We start from the raw sequence: 17,916 nt of genomic DNA, 5'->3' as shown, positions 1-17,916 counted from the left end.
TTCATAATCCATCCAGCCATTCAATTTCTATAGCTGCTTAATCCAATTCACAGTTTCGTGGGGGCTGGAGCCTACTGGGCAGTAGGCAGGGTAGGGCCAAATAACCATGCATTCTCACTTCCACTCATAGCGTCAATTTAGGCTCACCAATTAACCTACTACTTATAGTTTTGGAAAATGAGGGGAAGCCTGAGTACCCATGGGGAACCGACGCATTACCTGGGAGAACATGCAAAGTTAACACAGAAACGCCTGGACCAGGAGCTAATCACCACACCACCCATTCAGCCTTTGAGTTTAAGTACAATTAATTGATTGTAATTGATTGTTTTCTTTAATTAAAAAAGTTAATCAACAAAGTAGCAAGTCTGATGTTTTCTGTTCATAATTATTTTTGTAAAGTGACATAGAAAAAAGCTGTAATTGCTCCAAAAGGTTTTCTATTTTACTTTTTTCAAATTGTTTGCATAAACAAATATATATATGTTTTAATCCGTCAATACTTGTTTGACGTCAACGCTAAATGCGGTTGGTGATGCTCCTAATGTTGCCTTCCTGACATTATCGTAAGAACCTATGTCTGAGCTTGAATATATTTCAGACAAAATTGAATATAGCAACAACAGTACAATCCACCTTTTACGACACATGGAAGTAAACATTACATACCGCTCTAAAAGCGGATATCTTTTCATTACGTGGATGATACCCTTGCCCTCCAGTACTTCAGCGGAAAATATGAAATGTTAATATCTCAATAATTTTTTTCAGCACCTGAATGTAGCATTTCAGCCCCACCGCCTTGGCTGGGAGGATACAACCAACCATTCTGATTCTGAATAGGCCAACCGCTACCAACGATGCTATTACCCATTTTACGGACAAACCCAGTGTGTAAGCACCTTTTTGTGTGCCTCGGTCGCCGAGAAGAGGTTGTACCTTTATGGCGTTTTTTGGAATAAGCTTCATTAGACAACCCTAAGCGACTCAAATAAACCCAGCGAAGATTGGCCTGGGGGCTTATGTTTACTGAAAAGAAACTGGAGAGGTGAGCTGAGCGACCCGTAGTAACTTTAGCTTGCTAAATGCTAAATGCTAACAAGGGGTTGCTGCCTGATATTTAAAGCAGCATAGCATAATAGAACCCATGTGACCAGTGCTCCGTTACAAGATTAAAAATGGTTTGTGTGAACATTACTTTTACTGTAAGCTTCATGTTGATCTAGCATGTAGAAACGATAACCATTAGCGACAGTCAATAAGTAAGCTATCATTGAGAAATCAATGAACAACGAGCTAGCCCTTCCTTATGTTGGGCTAACGTTAGTAGATTGCGTCCGTTGTGACCGGGCCCATTTTCCAGTTGAGATGGATTTGTTTGCCCAATTGTTGTTGTCTTTTTAAAAAATTAAAATTCGGATAAAAACATTTGGGGGAAAAAATCGTTGTGACGGTACAAGGTAGTACATTAAGATGAGTTAGCTTCTACTTTGGTGTGGACGACATCCTGTCTCAACAAACCCAACGCGTCCTCACGACATTCATAAATGTGCATACAGTATAATGTAAAGGTTTTCACTAGCTTCTCATGTTTTTCATTAGCTTTTCCATATACCGACGTTGATTTTTATAACGCTTCACTTTTTGTAAGAAAGGAAGCATCTCTTTATGCATACCAACCAAGCTAGATTGTTATTTCAGAGAACATATGGAGTATATTTCAGACTCAAATACTCTACTTGTGTAAGGTCAGCTTTGCCTATATCATGCATACAATTTTCTCTGTGATTTTACTAATGTTGTGTGTCCTACAATCTTAGGAATTTGGAGACATGGGTTTCTTCTTCAGTCTTCAATAAACTGAATTAAACTGGACTCACAAGACTCCACCAACCTGCCCCTGCCCACAGCAGGAGCTCACCACTCCTCATCACCCTCTCCAGCTATGGCAGGCTTTAAGCGGGGTTATGATGGAAAGATTGCTGGCTTGTACGACTTAGATAAGACACTGGGTCGTGGCCACTTTGCTGTGGTCAAGCTGGCACGCCATGTTTTCACTGGGGAGAAAGTAGCTGTGAAGGTGATTGACAAAACCAAATTGGACACAGCGGCAACAGGCCACCTTTTCCAGGAAGTCCGCTGCATGAAGCTTGTGCAGCATCCCAATATTGTACGACTGTATGAAGTGATAGACACCCAAACAAAACTTTACCTCATCTTGGAGCTTGGTGATGGAGGGGATATGTTTGACTACATCATGAAACACGAGGAAGGTTTGAATGAAGACCTGGCTAAGAAATATTTTGCTCAGATTGTTCACGCCATCTCCTACTGCCATCGTCTGCATGTGGTTCACAGGGACCTCAAGCCTGAGAATGTAGTGTTCTTTGAAAAACAAGGGCTGGTGAAGCTCACTGACTTTGGGTTCAGTAACAAGTTTCAGCCGGGGAAAAAGCTGACCACCAGTTGTGGATCTCTGGCATACTCTGCACCAGAAATACTGTTGGGCGATGAGTATGACGCTCCAGCCGTAGGTATGTAAAACATAAACTCTTATGAGTAATGCTAGAATAATGAATGAAATGAGTGGTGTTGTTGGTTAAAATAGGTTTATGTAGAGTACAAACAGACAGGATGTGAAATATTACTTTGCAGCTTATTTCTGAAAATATATTTATTTTAGGCCATAGACTTCTTCTGGGTTCTGATGATGAGAACTGCTTCCCCACTTATAAAACACAGGGTATGTGCTATTTAGCTTGTTTTAAAAACCAGGCTCTGCATTTTAGCAGGACCCCAGGCAGCAAATAATGTTTGGCCCAAATGTCTGTTGTGACTGAGGCGTGGGAGCAAAAAGTTGCCCAGATTAGGCCCAAATGTGTCTAACATCAAGGATGCTGATAAGAGTGCTTGATGTGATCATTTGGCTGACTGCTATAGGCAGCATGGTACAAGGTCAAGCCCAGCAGCACTGATGTCCATGGATGTCTCATTGCATTGAAATAATTCTCTCATTGATTTTTCCATGAAGGCTTACAGGCACATTGTCCTTCCATGAAAGCCTATGATTTCATTCATGGAATTGGTTAATAGGATGCAACTAGCTGTTGACCGACTTGACAGAATATTTTTGACTCACTCACTTGCATTCTTGCCTTGATGGCTGTTTTTATACCTGCTTATTCTGCCATTCTTTGAACAGACTGCATTGGAGTAGTCAGACACATTTGCTTAGCCAAACTGGCTGCTGCCAGGTTTATATTGTGGTCATAATAATGCACTAATATGAGGTTTTTTCCTCTCGGAGCTTGAAGCGAAGATGAGCATCTGAGGCATAGAAAGTCTCGCTAGTAATTAAGATTTGTTCAAAAGGTTAAGTTGTGCTTGCTGAGTTAATGTATTAAAAATGGGGATGACAAAAGTCTGAAAGTCACTAAATCTATTTAATGACAGTGTAATCCAACAAATGTTCCTGCTGTGCCCGATAGTGTATGTATCTGGTACATTTCAAGAAAGAGCAAAGGGATGGAAGTAGCATTAGTGTTTGAATGAGAGAATATCTCAATATATTTGGATGGCTGTGAATATACTGATTTAAAATTGTGCATGTGATTTGTATTTGAGCATGTGGGGTTAATCCTGAAAGAGTATGAAATCTGTCTCATGGAAATATCTATTTATCCATGTAGTGTGAAGGCTCATAAAGGTGGTTGACAGCTTATATTTCCAGCGATGTTGCTGAGGAAAATGTTACTTAAATTTTTCACAAACAGTTATCCCATGAGCATTACTGACTGTGGACTGTGCAGTAGGATTATATTGTTCTGCATTTGTGCCTTGTATTGTTTAAGTGGGCCATAATTAAATGAATTTGACAAATTTTACACGTGAATTTGCATGTTTTTAAGCAGTTTAAAAAACAAAAATGCAAACACCTGCTAAAACAAGGAGGAAATCTTTTCCCACTGCCAGTAGTAGAGTTTACTGTCGGTGCTTTGAGGACTACAGCTTACTGGTCCAGAAGCTTTTTCCTTGAAACAAGTTATTAAATAATGACAACAACAATAATGTCTGACATTATACTGTATTCTACATGCTGTGTTGAACCACAGTTTCAGATAGTATGACATTAGATAGCATTATTTTCAACATTGCAGCTGACATCAGTTTGGCACAGCAGAGCTGAGACAGTTTCCAAAATGAGTCATTCAAAATAAGATGATTGATCACACAATTCCACAAAGATGTTGACCAGTTGGCTATACTCACCCTCTTGTTCAGCACAACTACAGAAGAATCCAAGTAGCTCTGCAGTTGAAGGGAATCTGAGTTGTACTGTAAGTTTGAAATGTGCAGAATGAAGAAAACAGAGCAAGTAGAGTGCTGCCATGCCACCAGTCTCAGACTGGCCTCTGTTTCTGAGATGGTAAATTATCCCGGCACATGTTTCATAGAGAGATGCAGGTTGAATTGATGTAAAATACTGAATGAATTGGAGATTCCAACTGTGCTGCTTGCTCAATGCAGATGAGAGTGGGTTCACTGATGCAAGTAGATGATGGCATCTTAAATCCTAACTCTGTGCTTATAGTCAACATGGACGATAATCAAGCTGAAGTGAATACTCAAAAGTACTTACTAGCTTATTTAAGCTAGCCAACAGCAGTTTCTGCTAGTCTGTGCATGGTGTGGTTATCGACTGGATAGAAATTGTGATTTCCTACATCTTTTCACAGGGTGCATTTATGGACCCACCCAAAAAGTTTGGGAACAAGGGAAAAACAAATCTGGGGAAAAAAGGTGAAATCAGTCGGTCAAGCTGACAGCGTTTTGCATCACGTGCATCTGTGCAATATAATAGCCCAGGACTACCGAAAATATACTGATATCAGTCCAAGAAGGCAATTAAACACAAAAGGCAATTCAGGGAAAATGATCTTTCTTAAACATTCCAGACCAAGACAAGTGCAAACGTAATAAAGCTGTGCATTACTGCACTACGTTTGGATGACAGAGGAGGCTTAACATCCAGCGTGGTCTGGGTGTATCTGAGGGATGCTGTTGCACGTGGGTGCGCCTGCAGTTCTAAAACAAATAAAGGATTATTAGACTAAAATATTGAAATATGTTTTATATGATATTAATAGCCTATAATATTGAAATATTACCGTTTTTAGATGATACGCCATGTTTGTAGTCGAGCTGTGATTCACAAACTGTTGTTTGCAAATTTATTTTGGGTAAAATTCTGCCACACTGCTGATGTCTTTGACATGGATGGCAGAGGAGGACTCACTGTAAATGAAACGCTCAAAATAGAAATGAATATTCCGCAAACCACTGGACGCTGCATAACATGGATGTTCTTCAATCTACCCGTCTCTAGTGGGTTGGGCTAATCCAAAAAAGGGGAAAACAAGGGGGGTTTTCTCTGAAGACGGGCTGTTACCTGTGGAACAGGGGTGCTCTGAAAACACCCCCATTAGCACTTGGTACTTTCGTCCTGATGAAATTATCCATAGACTGTATGAAATGAACACAGGAAAAAAATCGATCAATCAGAATTTTGGTCGACCCAGAACATATGGACCAATAAGTCGACCAGTTGACTTGGACTTTACAGCCCTACAGCATAAGTGAAGCTAACAGAGCAGCAGCGTAAGCGCATGAGCTTGTCCTGCCATTTTTAAAAAAATTTTTAAAAACAGACAAAGGTGTTGAATCTGTCGCTGAAATGCACTGTGCACCAGTGCACTGCTTAGAGTTGCATTCATACTCAATACGACGTTTGTAACTTTGTTTATGAATGTAAATGCAGGGCATTACAGTGAGTTTTCTTTTTTTCAGTGTTTATTAACAGACTGGCGGTATCAAGGCATTAGCTTGGAGGGGAAATGAGATAACCCTGAAGTGAGTGATCTGTGAAGTTAAGCTGTACTTGAGGCTCTCTGCAGAATACATTAAGGGAGTTTCAGATGATGTATTTTCAAGGTGACATGGAAAAATCCTGTTTTCATGTTGTTAGATATATTTAGGGGTCTAACGTTACCAGCAAGTAAAAATGTCCCCAAAAACTAAACCCTGGCATTTTTTAGTGCCCCTTTTATTGAAAGTTTGAGCTGTTCTGATTTTCACTTCAAACTTGCGCCACTCCTCGAGTTGAGCCTTCAGCATCTGGGCTTTGCCTACTTAGACCGATGAAGCCAGCTTCAAATGTCCTGCTGACTCGAGTTTGTATGAGTAACTCACTAAAGTGAATCGGGCTTTCAAGTCACTTAAATCAGTCACCCAGAGTGTGAGCCGCAGAATGTACAAACAAGTTCCAAACCACTCCAGTCCCCAAATCATTGTGAAAAAGACTAAAAATCAAGAAGCCTCCAAGGCAAAACATTTATTTTTCTTTCTTTCTCTGTAAATAAATGCAAATAACCCAAACAGCCAATAAATTAACATTCAGTGAGAAATAGTGCAAAATTGTAATAAAATGTGTGAAACTGTGCACAAATAGAACATTTAAATAACCTAACCAATAATGCAAAAATGATAATAGACTAACATTCAACAGTGCATCTTCAGAATAGAATAATTATGTAGAGAATGAATGAACTCCCGCTTCCCTCAAAATGAGGCTGAGAGGGAGAGAGAGCGAGTGAGCTGGGATCCAGGAGTCGGGTATGAATCGTGCGGAGCGGAGAGTTGGCGAGTTTCTCGGGTAAGGGAGGGGCTCTACGAGCTGGGAGGGAGAAGGAGTGAGCTGGAGCAGAGCCGTTGCTTCAGCCACGGACCTAATACAGCGATTAGCTTGATACGCTTACGCAATTGTAGTTAGAATAACAGTTGTGTGGCATGTCTCCTCTTTGCAGCTAGCTGGCAGTAGCAGCGGTGAGTCAGTGAACAAGTTCAATGACTCGTAACTCCCGAGTCAGTAAAAAGAATCTCGAGTTTTATGACTCATGAATCGCACATCACTAATGGTAATATTCCAGCAAGAGTTGGCAAAAGACTGTGTATGTGCAGCAGTCACTTTTTATCGGACTGTTTTAAAGGAGATTAATTATGCCTTTTTTAAAAAAACAATTTGACACAATTTGTTTAGGTCTCATTGAGATGTATGAGAAAGGCTTTGGTCAAAATACCTGCTGGTTCAAACACAGTGGTCCTTCTCTCAGCCCCGTCTGTCCCCTCAAAGACACTCAGTGCGTCAACGTGATGAGATTAACTCGATTATAGCTATAGTTGGGTTATCTGAGCAAGGGTAATTATCCTGGAATATGTGGTGGTGAATGAATCAAATCATTGGCACAAAGCATGTCATACCCCGGTACGATAGGTGGCGCTGTACCCATTATAACTACCGCTAATAGAGCCACTTCCTGTTGACGTCTTCACCACCAACAACAACAAAACTAAGGCATTCGAGAAAGAACGAAGAGCAAAATGAAGCTATGTCCCTCTACATTTCGTTTGTGATGAGCACAACGGCGCAAACAGTCCGGCAAAAAACTGATAAGAGAGCGTTGACTCGTCATGGAGTGTGGAAAGGTGCCAGTTCCCATTGGCTGTTGGCACCAAATTGAAACCCTTTTGAGCAGGGCTGCAGCAAAAAGTTATTTAGGTAATAACTTTTTCTTAAGCAATACTTCAGTGATGCTTGTTGGGGTCTGACTAATAACTGAAATGGGGTCTGACTAATAACTGAAATGCAATCAGTCACACCAGTAGACTCCTATGTGTAATGGAACGTAGTTTACCACTGCAGCAAATAATCCGACCCTTAGTAACGACCTAGCAACAGAAAGCATTTTCTAGTCCCAGATGAGCGAACTCAGAGCTGACATTAATGTTCAGCGGTTAGATTGAAACTCAAGTGTTAAATAAAATAATGACTGTTGTTCCGTGCAGTGGTTGCTTGATTTATTTATTTATTTTTTGGCGCTTTGTGCCTTTTTTCCTTTTTTTTTTTATATATGGAATCTGCTGTTGTTGGCCCCTCCCAGCTTGAACCAGTTAGCATCTTTAACATCAACTCATGGCATTATCTCTAAAGAAAAAAACAGCCCAAATCCTTCCTTCTGCAGTTGCTGAGAGCAACGCAAACGGATACCTTCATGCAAGCATAAATCGGCCCTATCGTGATGGGGAGCCTTTGTCAGAGTCCCCATTCTCCCAGACTCTTGAACTCTTTACTTGGAAAGTGCATTTCAAGTGAAAATACCATTCCAAATTTTCCAAAATCATGTTACGACTTTTAGCATTTTATCAACTAGTTTTTAGGCTATTTTATGTTGTTGGGGCACCATTAGCATCAAAGCTGACATGTCCAGTTACATTTTAAAGGGGGCTGGCAGTAATAAAGCACTCCTCTGTTGTTGTTTTCATGGAGGTAGGGAAACATGCCCCCACGAGGTGGTGGTAGAAACATGTTACCATCAACTCCTGTTTGAAGAAAGTAATGATAATAGCAACATGATAGTTGCACAGACTACTCAATATAAATTATAAGAGTAGTTTCTATGTACTCTTCATCAGGATGTTCAGTTATTAAGTCAGTTTTAAAACAGTGAAACTTAAAAATCACAACGTAGACAGAATACTGTATCATGTTGTACCACCATTACTGTGGAAACATTTGTATTACTGTGTATAATGTATAATGTGTTGTAAATCAGAGCTATATCTTCCACCACGAGGTTCACAGCATGGGCATCCAATCAAATGTAATCATATCCATGTGTTTTCTCATGTTAGTGTTCACAACAAAGCGCACCAGGACTTAGTTTATAGGTAAAACTACGTTAGTGCAACTTCTGGATTTATTAAACAATGCACATTGACCCAAAATATTTTCCCCATGTGTAAGAGTGCTGTAGCTCAGGAGGAAGAGCTCAGGAGGAAGGGCAGTCGCCCACCAATTGGAAGGTCGGTGGTTGGACTCTGGCTTCCCCGGGCTACATGTCAAAGCGTCCTTGGGCAGAACACTAACATGACTTAGGACATGCTGTATGAGTGTGTGTGTGTGAATGGGTATATGTGACATGTAGTGTTAGAAGTAGGGCCGGGACTTTACCGCGTTAATTAAGATGAATTATTCACAAAAAAATCCATATGTTAAAAAAATTAACGCATTTTAATCGCACTTATTTTTGCACCGCGGAACATTTCTCCCTGGATGAGTTTCAGGCATACTGATTATACTGGAGCACCAACTAACGTTTACTTCAGACAACAACGAACCACAGTGAACAATAGTGAAACGTGATCGAAGAAGCTGATGACACCGCTTTGGTTGGCCCCGTGGATGGGAAACTTTGTTTTAAAAAACCGACGGATGGGAGGGTCGGTAGCGTAGCTGTGGCTTGTGCAGGCGACCCGTGTAAAGAGTCCTCGCTGCAGTCGGCCCCGGTTTGAATCCCACATCGGACGGCCTTTTACTGAGTGTCATTCCCCCTCTCTGCTCTCTGTCTCTTTTCATCTGTCCTGTCCATTAAAAGGCATAAAAAACAACAAATGGATGGATTGAAGTGTCGATAAGAGCATGGTTGTTACCTTGAAAAAAACAAAACAAAACAATGTTTTGTTGCTTAAGCTTATGCATTCAGTCATTATTCAATGGTATACTAAAATCCATTTGAAAAAATTGCTTCTCACTGTTCTCAGGTCAAATGTTTATATGCGAATAAAAATGCGGTTAATTTCGATTAATTAATTACAAAGCCTCTAATTAATTAGATACATTTTTTTTATCAAGTCCCAGGCCTAGTCAGAAGCGCTTTGAGTGATCAGCTAGACTAGAAAAGCACGTTTGTGTGAAATTAGAGGGAAGTCGACGGCCTCGGCTTGTTAAAGCCTCAGTAAGAGACTGACCCATAAATTTGTCACTGGACAAATGATCTGCTGTTTGCCTCTCACGGATATTCTGATATTGTATACACGTTATCTAATGACATGGATGATTTGAATTGAATCATACTCTTTTAACCCCTCAGCAAAGTGATATTGTTGGAATGATGATTTAAGAAAAGGACAAAGAAGTACTCTCCTCTGTTGGTGCTGACTAAATGAGCACAGAACTGAAGAAAAATTCAATATTATGTTAATCTGACCAAAACCAGACTTTTAACATGCACGTAAGCATATTATTGCCATTAAAACTGTACAGAATCAAGGCTCTAAAAACACACCTGAGAATATGATTGGGAATTGAATCACCCCTTACATGTGCGATGAGTCTCCAAAGAGAAAGCTATAGCACCAGAATATCTTGAATCTTTTCTTCGTACAGTCCACAGCATCATGGTGTCAGGCATACTTCTCAGTTTCCCTCTCATGCACTTCTATAGTAGGGCTGCAGGATTCTGGCCAAAATAAAAAGCACTACTATTTTTGCCAATATTGATGTCACGATTGATCATCACTTACCCTGTGCCAGGCATTCGGCTTTTCAGTTTCGACACTCTGTTCTGTGTCTGTCCATATAAAGTTAGCAGTCCAAATCTCATCCTGGAAACTTCTATTGAAGCGCTGGGAACAACTATGATTGGCACATGCAAGCACATGGTCAACGGGCATCGCTTGACTTGCTTTGCGTTGCATGAGTGGAGCACGCATTTTGAATATTGTACGATCATGTCAGTTTAATCATAGAAAGTCAAAACGGAGATTAAAGTTAGTTTGATTGTGCAATTATAGTATACAGGCACAAGGACACCGTTCCAGTTAACTGGCCAAGTTTAGCTGTATCTGCAGTTCCACTCGGACTTACTTATGTATGGAACTGTAATGACCGTGAAAGGGTATTATAGTGGACAAGATTTTTTTTTTGTTATGTTTTGAAATACAGTAAATACCTTGCTAAAATATACCAGATATAAGCATCAGTAATCAGTGTATATACATACACACACACACACACACACATATATATATATATATAAATTAGGGCTGGGCAAATATTAAATTCTTTAATTGCGTTGATCGCATGATTTCCTGTGATTAATGACGATTAATCGCATTGCTATATGCAAAATCCAATATTGAATTCAAAAGTAGCATATAACGCACTTTTATTGGAAGTGTACAGTCATATGACCGAAGTACTCCGGTAATAAAACAATTGAACGTTGCAGTGCTTACAAATAACTTTGCCTCTGTCTGGAAGAAGTTTGAAATGAAAATGGCCGTGTAAAAGTTCCATAACCTTCTTCATGTTTGTTTAGCCCGCTTCGTCCGCCATTCTTTTCTTTTCTGGCGGTTTCCTGTGAGCGCCGCTGCAGTAAGCAACACACTAGGCTCACTCACGGTGGACCTTTTCAAAATAAAAGCCGGTGAGCAACAGACGTTTACAATTAAAATAATAAATGATAAAAACTGCGTTAATGGGAGACAAATAATTGTTGGCAATGATGAAGTCATTTGTTAATGCAAAAAAAAATGCATTAATGTGCCCAGCCCTAATACAAATGTCTGTCTGTCTGTCTGTGTACATATATATATCTATCTATATCTATATAGATAGATATATATAATTTGCAGTGTATTATTATATGCCGTGGACTGAGATTGTGCCTCTCTGTGTGTCTTTCTGCCTCAGACATCTGGAGTCTCGGTGTGATACTGTTCATGTTGGTTTGTGGCCAGCCACCCTTCCAGGAAGCTAATGACAGTGAGACCCTCACCATGATCATGGACTGTAAATACACTGTACCGGCCCACGTCTCCAATGCTTGCAAGGAGTGAGTGATCAACAGCATTCTTTTTTCATTTTGCCTCCCTTTTATGACAACCATGACTGTTTTTGTTTCAGATTCTTCTCAAAGCTTTTGGTCCATCTTTGAAGAGTTTTGATGTGTAATTTGTTGATTGTTTCCACCAACCATTAAAAGCAGAAAGTTTCCTGTGCCAGAAAACATTGCAAAAATGAGCGAAATGTAGTGTACCGAAAATTCTGGACTATATACTTTTTTCCCAGGCTTTGAGCACCGCGGCTTATAATACGGTGCAGCTAATATGTTTTTTTTTCATGCCGCCAAAAACAGTTTGCCTCATAACATTAGACCAATAAAATTAACGAATAGTTCACAGTGGTCCAATGAAATTGTACGATAAATCAAACACACTTACACTGCTAAATTATTGTAAATCGGTCATTTCTGCTCAAAGTCAACATGGAAAACAAACGAAGAAATGCAGCTTTAAATTAAAGGCGATCAATCTGAGATGAGATTGTGAGAGTGACAGCAAAGAGACTGAAGTGAGTGAAGTTCTGAGGCTGTTCAATTCGGACGCTGAAGGAGATGACTTTGTTGGTTTTAGTGCACAGGAGGAAGATGAAGAAGGCGATCAATGACTTTTCCTGGTAGGCTACTGTCTTTTACTTTTATTTTACAAGCCGTGCTACAGGCACTGTTTGGGAAAAAGCATCTACGTCATGTATTTGTGCGTTACCGATAGGTATTTAAGTTAAAACCGTCAGTCAGTTGTAATTCTAAATTTACTAGTAGGCTTATTATATAATGACGACATCAGTAAATGAAGATAGAATGACAATTAGATTAAATTTCAAAGCTAAAGAACTGTAATATTTGTCTTTTTTTTCATGAACATGCATATTCATACTATTACTAATATAGCAGTTTGCTTCCCTGACTATAATCTATTACACTAAATGTAGCAGTTTGATTTCAGTGGAATTTAATCTGATCGTCTGGTGTTTGGCATCTTAAACTCTGTCAAATCAGACATCTCAAACAGTCTGCCACTGTACTTTCTACTTCATTGACTCAATGCCTCCTTCTCCCCATTGCCATGAAATGTGTCATGTCAGGGACAGCACGCTGTCATCAGGCAGGGAGCTCAAACATTGGCTTCTATATAAAAGGGAAGTGCACAGCATGAAAGCTTGTGGCACTTGTACGAAGCCTCTTCTAAGTGACTTGTCCCTGCGGTCACATTTTTGAGAATTAACTGAAGCCTGTTTAAGTTCTGATTATTACTTTTGTCTTTCTTTGTTTGTGCAAAAGAGCTCATTTGATCCCATTTTCTGGCCTATCTGCTGTGTTAACATCATCATCTTAAACATCAAACAGTTTTATGAGCAAGGTCTGGCACGGCGCCAGCTTTGTGGGGTAACTGCAGCTAACGCTAAACGAGCACGAGACTCTGAACTGGAAGCAGTGAGGGAAACTGTTGCAGATGTGCGTGCTGTGTTGGCATTAGAAGTACAAACATCATGGTTGCACTGAGTGAAAAGTCAGCTGAGGGTCCTACTTTTTCTCAGCTGCAGAGACAGAAATACAGAGATAGTGCATGTACTGAGCATATTCATCAACCAGAGACGTCCGGCTGGGATCTGATTCTGCTTCGAGCACGGCTGGATCTACTGTTGCTTTGCTTAAAAACGTAACGTGTTCGTCAAAGTGTTTCCTTGTTTATGTATCTTCGTAGCTTCCTTTGCATCTGGATTTGTGCCTTGTTTGCTAGTCGCCATCATCCTTTTCCCTGCCCCCATAGCAAATCTCCAGGTACTCCAGGAGAAGGCTTTCCCCGAGAAAAGAGCTACTAAACATACCCAAGAATGAAATAACTTTTTTAATTATCATGGGATTACATGATAATAATGATTACAAATCTTAAAACACACACTACTCCTCTCTTGTGAAGTGAACCTACACACAGAGGAAATATGAGGTGGAGCCTTGCAAGCATCTGGAACTGTACAGAAGTAAAAGTTTTACAGTTTGCTAATTATGAATCTCTCCCTTGGTTAAAACTAATTCTATAAGTTTTGAAAGGCCACCTAGATGTTGTGACTTTGCTTCCTATTTCACATTCTTTCAACCGTGATTTTTGCAAAAAGCCACAGTTTTAATGGGGACCCAGCAGCATTTATTTCCAGGTTTTAATTCACTCATGTATTCTACCCTCACTTTGAAAGTAACATCGTGACACAGCTCACTTATACTCCAAGCCGGGGCCAATGCCCAGGGATCATTCTAAGGAATGGTCTAAAGGCCTTCATATGTTCTGATTACCCTCACATGCTGAAGTGTTTGATCAAAAATACATAGAATATTTACTTCTTTTTTTTTTTTAATCCTCAGTTTATCAGTTTATCTTTTGAACAACAGAGCCTGCCATAACCATTCTATTCCAACAATGACGTAAAATTTCTCAGTTTTGTAGTTACTGTTTTAAAAATGTTACCGACCAGTAGGAAAGTGACTTCAGTGACTCATGATATTACTTTAAGCTTAGTTTCTAGTTGGAAGGCAACTAGGAAAGTGAAGCATGTGTTCACAACTTGCCTAATTAATAGAGCAAAAATGGCATCCTTGAAGACCTGCAGTTGCTCTGTCACTGCATATTTTCTGATCCATTTCATACCTTGTCAGCTGCTGCTAATGAGAAAGAACCCATGGGTGCAAATACTTGCACTTGGAGTGCTTGTCCACTACAAACCACATTCACACACACTCAGCATGTCTCAGTCTTTACAATTTTACAGGTGACAGTGCTTTTTTCTATGGGCGCATGAGTCTCGCCCAAGGACACTTTGACATGTTCTCTGAGGAAACCTGGGCTCGAACCACCGACCTTACGATTGGCAGACGAACATCTACCACCTGTGCAAATCTACTCACTGTTATTTATGCTTAAAGAAGCTCACAGCAGCATTCATTTAAAGTAACCACTGCCACTCGGGCCAGGAAAATACTTTAATTACAGATACACGTACCATGGCTGATCCGTGTGTGCTGCTTTTGTTTGGAGCGTTGTTTGTGCACGTCCTCAGAAATGAACGCCACCCATTCGCAAGCTGCAATATGTAGGTGACAGCGGGCCGTTAAATAGTAGTCAAATAGGGTCGGCTGCGATTTAAAAAAGAAAAAACCCAGCTGCATCATGTTTACGTTGACCAGCAGATGCTAGAGGTTGGAGCTCCTCCGTTAGCTGGTGTCTTTCAGACACCAGCGAGTTTTTTTCCACTCTTGCCCGCCTTTCTGACCTTCTTCCTTTTGGTCTGCTTTCCCAGTAATGTTTTCATATTACACATTTTCACCTGATTTGCTTTGGGGTTCAAATTAAGAAGATCAGACTGAAGTCTTATTTATCACCCACTACGTGCACAGACTTACGTTGTTTCCCCACTTCATGTCACAGCTACCTATAATGCATTGCAATGTAAACAATCATGTTGGCCAATGAGTGGAAAGTTTCTTTCTAATAGTATGAAAATAAAGACATCGCGAGCCTTTTTAATATCTGTATAATCGAAGCAAATATGAATCTAATAAGCCATGCCAGGCTTCATTTAAACAAGGCGTCAGAATGACCCGGCACCAACCTGAACCAAAGGTCCGACTTCTCAGATTGAACCACACTCCTTGATCAACGAAATCTGTACTGGAGGATATTTTAAACAATTGCATTTCATGTGTGTGTTTGTTCTTTCTCTTTTCCTCAGCCTCTGCTCCAACTCACATTTCCCTTTTTCTTCAGTCTGATAGACCGCATGCTTCAGAGGGACCCCAAGCGCCGAGCCTCGCTGGAGGAGATTGAGAAACACACATGGCTGCAAGGGGTTGATCCATCACCAGCAACCAAGTACAGCACTCCTCTGGTCTCTCACAGGAATCTGTCGGAGGAGGAGCACAACAGCATCATCCAGCGCATGGTGCTTGGAGACATAGCTGACCGAGAGGATATAGTGGAGTAAGTTCCGCTTTGTCTTCGTATCTGGAGTGCAAATTATAATGAACAACTCAAACAAGACATATTTCTAGTGGATTATTTTATGTTCTATAAACATCACAAAAAGAGATTCAGCTATTAGCCATAAAAACAGCACAGAAGGATATTTAATGTGAATAAGACATGCACGTTACAAAGTTAGGAGGTCCTCAACCCCCAAATGAGCAGCTGGAACAGAAAGTAACAGTGATAAAACCTTGGAATTCTGTTGGGTTGAGTCCAGGAACAGGATTAGTTACAGGTTAGTGTCTTTGTGTTTGTACTTAAAAGAAGCGGTGCTGCACAAACGTGATAAGCTCTCACTCTGTCACCGATGCGTTTAACTTTCACCCAAAGGCAGAAAATGAAAACTCAACACCATGCACTCAGACTTTTTGTTATCACAGTTAACTTTGATTAGTGAGTTACTTTCACTTATCAGGGGATGCTTTTGTTTCGCTACATGCTGAAGACCATTAGAGAACATTTGAGCAGTAATACGGAGTGTAGCTTTTAGGGTTAGTTTTCAGGCTGGTTTTACAAGTTGTTTCAGTGTTAACCTTGCTTCCTGAAAGAAGCTAATGCATGGTCTGTCATGATGATTAACATCATCAAAATGACATCATCATCATATTTCCTGCTGTTAAAGACAGTAAGCGAAGCAAAGCAGTTCCTTCCTTCTTCTTCTTCTATGATGGATCTGTTGTGCCTGTGTGCGTATCTGAAGTTGTGTTCTAACAGTTGTAGTTGACAATAGAATATCTTCCTGCTCCTGACTCATCATGTTCAGATGAGAGCTGTAAGCTGAAGTGTAATATAGATGAAAGAATGCTCCAACAAGCTGTGTCCTTTCTAAATCCTCTTCATGCCTCATTCTGTCACAGAGCGTCCTGCTTGATGAGACGTAGCAGGTATTCCATTATTAAGATATTTCTGAGGGAAAATGCAGGCCAGCTGCAGAACGCTCCCCATGGACACAGCTCTGTCAGCTCACACCCTCTCTTAATTCTTTGCTTTTATTTATGTTTTTGGATGGTTAAAAAGTATTTTGAATAAAGCTTTTATTAAATAGACAACTAGGATGAAGGATGACTAACTTTGCAGATCATGCTAAGGTAACATGTGCAGGGTTCCAGTGCAGTCTTCTTTCAAAAGTATGAAGTTACTTTAGACTTTTAGACTGAAAAAGTTTGTGCTTTCAGATTATTTTCTCTGTTTAAGAATATAAACTTTTAAGCTTATAAGCTTTTTCACTTATATATTATATTATACTTATATATTTCAGTATATATATTATATATATATATACTGAGGTGAATAGGCCAGTTGGAGAGAAATATGGAGCAGAAAGCTAGAGTTAAGTGGCCTAGGACAAATAGCAACAAAGAATGGGAAGCAGTCAATAAAGATATTAGGTAGGTTAGGAGGAAATGCAAGTGATAGGCTAGAGAAGATGGGAGATATAATTTACTCCTGTGGTGTAGAAAGATTTGGAGTGCAAGATAGAAAGAGGGTTGAAAGAGTACATTTAGTTAAGTCTGGACAGTATAGAGAAATTGGTTAAGGAAAGAAGAAATTTAAGAAAGCAGTGGAAAACAGCTACAGAGGAAGAGAGTGAGGGAATTAATGTTTTGCAGGAAGAATTGAGAGGCAGACAAGCAATACTCAGAAGGCCTGAATATCTTAGGAAAAAGAGAGAAGAAAGAATATGTAAGGACTGCGTTTTCCAGGGACCCGTTCAAGTTTGTTAAAGGGTTGTTTAACCAGGAAAAGGGAGGGCAGCTTAAAGCAACAAAGTCGGAGGTGGAAGAGTATCTAAGAAATACATATTCAGATCTTGAGCAGTGTGGAGTAGTAGGCCTTCCACCTAACATGCCATCATAAGGAGAGATGGCTCATAAGATGGACGTTAGACCACCTAGGTGACAGGAGGTTGAGGAGGTAGTCAAGCGTGTAAAGGCTTCGTTTCGAGCACACTAGCAGGATTTGGCATCAGATTCAGACAGCCAAGATTGAGAAAAAAGACTTGCATGTTATATTTCTGGATTTAGCAAATGCATTTGGTTCAGTACCACAAAGCCTTATTTAGGAGGTGTTTGATTATTTTAGAGTGCCTGTAGTAGTTGTTCACTTAGTAAGAGCATATTTCCAGGATATTAAATGGTAAATGGTAAATGGACTGTACTT

The 17,916-nt window shown here is 40.1% G+C and overlaps 1 protein-coding gene across 2 annotated transcripts in view; it reads left to right on the top strand.

The window, feature by feature from the left end:
• The first annotated feature begins 787 nt into the window (after window positions 1-787).
• snrka (SNF related kinase a) overlaps window positions 788-17,916 on the top strand; it is a 33,672-nt gene continuing 16,543 nt past the window's right edge. The window contains exons 1-4 of one of the 2 annotated variants that reach the window (XM_072394971.1): window positions 788-1,048; window positions 1,821-2,534; window positions 11,591-11,732; window positions 15,499-15,711. In XM_072394971.1, coding sequence (XP_072251072.1) covers window positions 1,946-2,534; window positions 11,591-11,732; window positions 15,499-15,711 — 944 coding nt within the window. In that variant the 5' untranslated portion in view covers window positions 788-1,048; window positions 1,821-1,945. The remainder of the gene's footprint in view (window positions 1,049-1,820; window positions 2,535-11,590; window positions 11,733-15,498; window positions 15,712-17,916) is intronic. The other variant, XM_072394972.1, reaches the window with a different exon arrangement.

This window comes from Leuresthes tenuis, unplaced genomic scaffold (genome assembly GCF_036924035.1).
Source record: "Leuresthes tenuis unplaced genomic scaffold, fLeuTen1.0.hap1 SCAF_10, whole genome shotgun sequence".
NCBI classification, from domain to species: domain Eukaryota; kingdom Metazoa; phylum Chordata; class Actinopteri; order Atheriniformes; family Atherinopsidae; genus Leuresthes; species Leuresthes tenuis.
The sequence above is the reverse complement of the archived record's forward strand: the minus strand, read 5'-3'. Positions and strand labels throughout refer to the sequence as shown.